This window comes from Heteronotia binoei, chromosome 6 (genome assembly GCF_032191835.1).
Source record: "Heteronotia binoei isolate CCM8104 ecotype False Entrance Well chromosome 6, APGP_CSIRO_Hbin_v1, whole genome shotgun sequence".
NCBI classification, from domain to species: domain Eukaryota; kingdom Metazoa; phylum Chordata; class Lepidosauria; order Squamata; family Gekkonidae; genus Heteronotia; species Heteronotia binoei.
Window position 1 is genome coordinate 26,328,126 of NC_083228.1, and position 7,390 is coordinate 26,335,515.

At 40.4% G+C, this 7,390-nt stretch overlaps 1 protein-coding gene across 1 annotated transcript; it reads right to left on the reverse strand.

Annotated features, from left to right (window-relative positions):
• Window positions 1–756: 756 nt before the first annotated feature.
• ATOH7 (atonal bHLH transcription factor 7) lies at window positions 757–2,087 on the reverse strand. Its single transcript, XM_060241128.1, has one exon. The coding sequence runs from the start codon at window positions 2,055–2,057 to the stop codon at window positions 1,611–1,613; it is 447 nt and encodes a 148-aa protein (XP_060097111.1). The 5' UTR covers window positions 2,058–2,087; the 3' UTR covers window positions 757–1,610.
• Between the last annotated feature and the right edge of the window lie 5,303 nt (window positions 2,088–7,390).

A 7,390-nucleotide genomic window follows, 5' to 3' on the forward strand; every position in this document is an offset into this window, starting at 1 on the left:
TTATGTCTGTGACTCTGATGTGCATCTGTATGTTTTTTTAGTGCAGGGCTATAGCAGCCCTAGGGGAGGTGATCCTGGGGAAGATTAAGCCCCCCGATATCCATGCCTGTGCCAGTCCGAATATGTGCTCCCAGCAGCCACTATTAATGACTGGGAGATCCACTCATAGATCTCCTGTCTAGTTTGGCCGTCCCTCTAGGGAAAAACACTCTGACTTAAGTTCTTATGAAGAACACTCATAAAAGTATACTGCAGTAGGTGATACTCTGCAACCGAGTCTTGACCAGAAAACAAATCTGCCTTAGCATTTGCCTCTTTCATTTTATTTTCTACCTTCTTACCTTAATTTCAGGACAGGATTTGGAAAATATTCTATACATTGTCAGGCAGAATATAAGCACCCACAACCCACTAGCAAATGTCTGATTTCTGCCAGCCAGCTACTGAGTCTGACAAAGACATATTTCAGGAGCCAAGAAACAATCACAAATTATCTGTGGCCTCTTTTCTTTGCTTCTGGTTCAACATCATTGTATATTTGGATTGTACGTTATATGAACAAAAAAAATCTCAGAATGAAATAAGTTAAATGACTGTTTCTTGTGAGGAATATGAGGAAGCAAATGGCCATAGGGAATAAAATTAGTGTTTTACTAAGAAATGTTTTTGTGTTAACATTTATTATCCCAGCAGCCACACTACAACAGCATCTTTCATTCCCACTATAGGATACCGATTATTGTTTTAAAAATAACATTTTGTATAAGAAAAACAATTTATTCATAGTTTACAAATGTCTTATAGCTTCAAGGAAACAGAAGAAAAGTAAAACAAAAATCAAAACAAAAAACCCTGCTACAATCTGTAAATAATAAAGATTAGCTCTTGATATTCATGCAATTATTTTATCATTTACATCACAAAGAAATCTGCTTTTACACTCAACATTGATAATATATATACATTCCATATACACTATTTGAAAGTAGCTCTATTCCGAGCATACACCAGAGTAACTGTAAATTGTAGACAAGTAAACCTATATAGTTGGGTCTGGAAGAACCCGTTACAGCAAACTTACAAAGTTTAAGAAAGTTACTTCTTTGAGGACTAAAGAGTACATTTCTGTTTTCTATTTTATGATACAGAATTAATCAGAAATTAAAAAAAAGTGTCCTCAAAGGCAGGATCGATAAAGAAATGGGATTATAGTTATCCCTCTTACATTAACTTCAGTGAATTAGCAGCCTATATACAAATTTGGCTTCTTAGATGAGAGTTTCTTTGACACATCGTGGTAAAAACATACAGTGCAATGAGTGAGTCATGAAAATTCTAAAAAAAAATAATCCAGCATTTCAGAAAACAATACAAAATATGTCATGCACATTTTATAGGTAATGATGATCTGTGACAAGACATAGGCATTTGGCAAAATGTTCAAGATCAACTTATTCTAAAGAGTATCATCATATCATATTACAGGCAGAGAACAAGAATAACAACCGGATTACCTTAAGCAGCTTGCTTAGTTCGTGTTTCCAGGTTTTTAAACAGAATGATCACTCTGTCCTCCTGCCAAGGTCACAAGGATCTCAGGAGCCTGCTGTTTAGTAGCTGTCAGGCTGGAAGCCGAAAAGTCTCTGCGCGTACGGGTCAGCTTCCGCAGCCATCTTCTGCCCCGTGTAAGCATGGCAATTTTCCTGGTGGAAGTGCTCACAGTGGAAGTTAATCCAGTCTTTCTCAGCGTTGTACCTCTCTGCTTCAGCGAGGATCCTGGTCAGGGCCATGATGTAACTCAGGGCCATCTGCAGGGTCTCGTACTTGGAGAGCTTCTTGTCCTGTCCCCACTGGGGGACCACTTTGCGCAGGCGGTCGAAGGCGGTGTTGAGCCCTTGCATCCTCTTCCGTTCCCTGGCATTAGCTGCCAGTCTCCTCTTGGCAGCGTTCTCCAGACGTTCAGAGCCACACTTGGCTGTGCAGGTTGTCCCACTTCTGCACTGCGAGCCAGCTTCCAAGCCAGACTCCATATTATTATTCAGTTTGCAGGGCTTCATGCAGGAAATTGCAGGCAGGGGAGAGTTGTAGACAAGGGATGTATGTGAGAAGCCAGAGAGCTCTTTGCTAACCCCAATTCAGCTTTTTTAAAGAGCAAAAACCTGCTTTCCCCAGGGTTCAAGGCGATGCACTTCTTTTCAAAAACAGCATCTCCCTGGAACTTCAGAACAGCACTGAGGTGTGAGGTTTGTCCCTTGTTCTCAGATCATAGCCTAAATACAAAACAGCAATTCACAGTTTGACATTTTTTTGGTCTTCTTAAAATTCTCTATTTGGCAAAAGGAAAAACAAACAGCCCTGGCTATTCTCAAAAATTCAGGTTATCAATTGATGGGGGTAAAAACATGGCAAATCTATATAATCCTAAAGGGATTCTGTGAATAGCAAAGGAAAAAATCCTAAATCTATTCCCCACCGATAGCTCTTTCAACCAGAAAAAGGGGGAAATCCTATAGTTTTATGCTGTGTTAACCTGATGCAAAGAGCAGGAAAAGTCTCGCTGCTTCCTAAGCCGCTACTGCTGGTCAGTGAGCCGAAGTTTCAAGGCAGGGAAGTCTTTATAAGAGCAATGGCGAAGGCAGAACAGGTGGCAGCAGGTGGGTGGGCGGCCCTGTGTCTCCGTCCCAGCACCTTCCCACCCTGGGAACGAGTGGAAAAAAACGCTTCCAACAAAATCCTGACATTGCAGACTTTGTCTGTTGAAAAGTCTCCCAAAGCCATGTCTGTCCAGCACTAACAACTTGCCATCTGGAGCAGTGTCTGGCTGGCCCCACAAGAATCGCGACAGCTAAGCAAAGGTCTTTGCTCTGAATACCCTTCCACAGATCAGCAAAAACCTTTCCTGACACATGGGCAGTCTGCATATGCTTGCTCGGAATGGCTTGGCTGGAGGGGGCATCGAAACCTAAGAGGAAGGGGATTTGCTAGGCCAATGTTGGTCTAAGTGCAGAAAGAGACTTTGGGACTATATTTGGCAGAGATGTTCTCGCAATGGCCACAATAGGAGAACATATTGCTGACATATATTTGAATATTAGCAAAACACAGCTTTGCAATATTCCAGATGTCAAAATGGATGGTAACCAAAGAATGTCTGATGTAAATGCTTTTGCAACATATGTACGTCGTTACCTTCTCCGGCAAAATTCTAAATCGTGAGAATAGCACCAAACATTTACATCAAGAAAATTTTATATTAGTAGATATATTTTAAAATGCAAGGCAAATTCGAATGAAGAAGAAAACAGAGAAACCTTTAATTATTTTCTATTAATGTTTGTTAAAGATTGGTAAAAACATTTCTCCTTTATGTTGTATCTATGAGACCTATTTCAATTTTCTTGCACAGAAGTTTCGAGCATTTTCAGTGCTTTCATTCCTCTCAAAAACTTGTCATAGGTCACAAAGCAAAATGAGAAGGTTTTATTTGATTTCATCCCTAATTAAATTGTTACCAAGTATTTATGAACAAGTCATGTTTTACTTCAGACCCATAGCATGGCATTTTGGTATAAAACTGTAGAACAATTGTTCCCGTCCTGACTTGGAAACATAATGGGATTGCAAACAGTCAATTAGCCCTTCACAGAGGCAGTGACAATGAAGGAGGCTGAATAATCTGGAAACAATAGGACACAATTGAACATTAGCAGACTCCAGCATGACAGATGTTAAATGCAAGCTGGTCAGCTTCGTTGCTTTGCTTTTAATATTCTGCGTCATGAATGGCCTTGTTAATGGGGGGTATGCATTAGTTGATTAGCAAACAGTCTACTAGGTTCTCATTGCTTTATTGACTAGATTACATTTTGGTTGCCCTATTTGTTCTTTTTATTAAGGGATGCCTCCTCCTGCTCCATCCACTATTTAGAAACGATCATCTGTCCTTGATACGTTTCAGCATTATTTTCCTAACAAACTTTGGAGATTAATGCCATTTGATAATGTTGGTAACACGTAATAACAGCAGCTTCAGGACAGACATAAAACTATTTGTATTCTCTCAGCATCCATACCCGCTTTAAATTCCAGTGAACTTTCTCCTTCCATATCTGTGTTTCGACATGAACTGCACATGCAGTTTTAACAGAGATTTATGCATACAGCCTAAGCAATCCCCCTATTATCACGATTCGCACCTGAAGTATAAACCTCCTTTGGATGGTGCTATTACAGCTAAGCAAACTGCAGTTGGGTCTTATTAACCCCTTTGTGGCTTGCTTTGTCGGCATCAGCTTCCAAAGGGCTTTTGTCCATGCTGGGCTGTGAGATCAGGTGAGCATTTATTGAACGAAAGAAGTCTTGAAAAGATGGGCTGCAAATCAGTCTGCACATTAAGATGAATGATGGGCTAGAACTAGGGTTGCCAGGTCTGGGCTGGGAAACTCCAGGGTGTGATTTGGGGAGGGGAGGGACCTCAGCAGACTATAATGCCATATAACCCACTTCCCCAAGTAGCCATTTTTGCCAGGGGAACTGATTTCTGTTGTCTGGAGACCAATTGTAATTCTGGGAGGTCTCCAGGCACTACCTGGAGGTTGGCACCCCTAGATGGAGCTTACCCCTTTATTACACCCCCCTCCCCCTGGTCCGATGACATGCTGGCTTTCTACAAGCAAGAGCATATTAAAACCCAAAATCCAGCAGTCCGAAGCATTCTTCCTACACATTCCCATCCTATAGGAGAAAATGCTCTGTTTTATTTAAGGAATAGCATAAATAATCCATATAATAATAATGGCTGTGTAAATTAGGCTGAAGAGCCCCACAGCACAGAGTAGTAAAGCTGCAGTCCAGGCTCTCTGCTCATGACCTGAGTTTGATCTCGGCGGAAGCTGGGTTCAGCTAGCTGGCTCAAGGTTGATTCAGCCTTCCATCTTTCCGAGGTCAGTAAAATTAGTACTCAGCTTGCTGGGGGTAAAGCATAGATGACTGGGGAAGGCAATGGCAAACCACCCCATTAAAAGTCTGCCGTGAAAACGTGATGCGACATCACCCCAGAGTTGGAAACAACCAGTGCTTGCACATGGGACTACCTTTACCTTTTTAAAAATTAGCCTGGGGCCCCGTCTGAATCCCAGTAAAGTATACCTTTTACCCTTTGTTTCTGAAGAAATACACTCCAAGAATTCTACCACATTAGTTTGTTGAACATGTAGATAAGTTTTGACTTTCCTGGGTGTCAGCCTGAGAACCTGGGTCATTTGGTTCACTAACCAGAAACTTGGTGGACAATCAAGAATCAGGGCTATCTGCAGATGTCTAGACACTTCATAAGAATATTTCCTGTCAACCCTTGACCCAACAAGCACTGCCCTTTCACAGAGTTCAGCTAGGAGGCATTGATGGATTTTACTTGCCTATATTATATCTCAAAAGATTAGGATGCTCATAGATAAAATGGAAATGAGTCAGGAGGAGTAAGAAATGCTGAAGCCAAATGCATAATAATACTGTGAAGTGTGGATATGTGTTTAGGTTAAAGAAAATCACTACTGGAACAACTAGTGATTTATAAATTGTCAATTAATGATTTTTAAAAAATATTAGAAATCTCATCCCATTGTACCCTATGGTCCATAATGCCCACCGTATTATACTATGTAAAATGCTTTTGACAGAATTTCTGCGCTACTGTTCTAATTCATCTAATCTATCTAATCTAATAATCATTTACTTCTGTAGTTCTGTTGTTATCTATTTGTAAATTTTTCTAATAAAGTTATTGGGGGGGGGGAATATTAGAAATCTCAGATTCAGGAATGGTATCCCTAGAATTTACATGTGAAAAATGTAAGAGTAATTATTTGATTTCAAAACCGGTGGGGTAGATTTAGGATTCAACTGTAGCATTACTTGAGTAAAGGGATGTAATCTGGAGGTACACTTGCTGCCTTTTGTTCAAAGTAATCATTTAATCTCCAAGGATAAACTCAGGGAAAAAAACTGGTTCAGCATGTTTGAAGTAGAAGCACACAATGCTGATTGACTGGCATGTGACATCATAGATCCTCCCCCTAATAGCTGGCAGGTGACATCATGGATTATCCCTCCCACCAACCTCTGGAGCAGTTCTGCAATTCTTTATAAACTGTTTATGCCAATAAAGGACTGAACTGATAAACTGACTGAGTTTGCTAAAAAGAAAACAACATGGCACTTTACAAAAATTAAAAAGTCAGATGGCCTGCCTGAAACATGACGGGGATGGGTGAATATAAATGGTGTGTACATTAACATTTCTTTAGCAAAGATGGGCAAAAGTTGAATTTATTGGGAGAGAAGAAAATGTGCCATAAGTTCTGTCTCGGTGTATGTTTGCACAATGCCTATAAAAGAAATATATGGAAAATATCCATTAGTAATGTGTTGCACAAATTGTGATCCTCTAGGATCAACCCAGGTTGTTTATTCTTCCTCTAGGGTCTGACAACTGGATATGCTTAGAAGGTCAAAGAACTCCTTTGGGTCTGAAATGATCACAATAATAAGTGAAGCCAAAAAGGACTGTTATCCCAGCTCAAAGTTAGGATGTAGAAGCATGCAAAATGAAACCCTTGACTCCGGTACTCCTGTTAATCCAAGATCCAATTTGTTATAAGGAACAATAAATATGAACTCCTTGAGACTGAAACAACAAGCCTATCCAATTTCTGATAAGTAATAAGAACAGACTCAGCTATATTAATCTCACATAGCCAATGGTACTTGAGGGAGAAGCTTCTTCATTAGTAGAAAGGAACAGAGAAGACAAGTGCTGAGCCTAACTCAGAATTCAGTTCTTGTAGTAACAGGATATTTCATACCGTTGTGCAGTGTTTTGATTTTTTGAACCATGTCCCTTTTGCATAGTGCTTGTCTTCCAGCCCTTCTGATTCAAGGACCAGGGATCTGCATAGTGACCCTGGAATTGCTTGCTAATCTCCCATCCAAATGCTAACCAGGGCTGTGGACATGAAATCCAGGGGTCTATGATACCCTGTCTTACATTTGAGGGGGCTGTTACCCTTTCTGTGTCCCTTAATTTTTGCAGATGCATGCTCCAATTATTCTTACCAGTTGGAGATTAGTACAGGACATCTTACCAAGTGGTTACATGCTCACTGCAACAGATCACCCTTTGGGAAACGGTACTCAACTAAGGTTTAGCATCATAAACAACGGTGTGGTGTGCATCGCTTGGGCTGTCAACTGATCGACCAGCAACAATGCATTTACCATGACAGCACTGTGGCACCAGACAACGCAGACTTATTATTTTTTAATTCAAAGTGATTTTCTCGTGCAAATAGGCATAAAATTACAACCTATAGTCCATCGTTTCTCATTGATT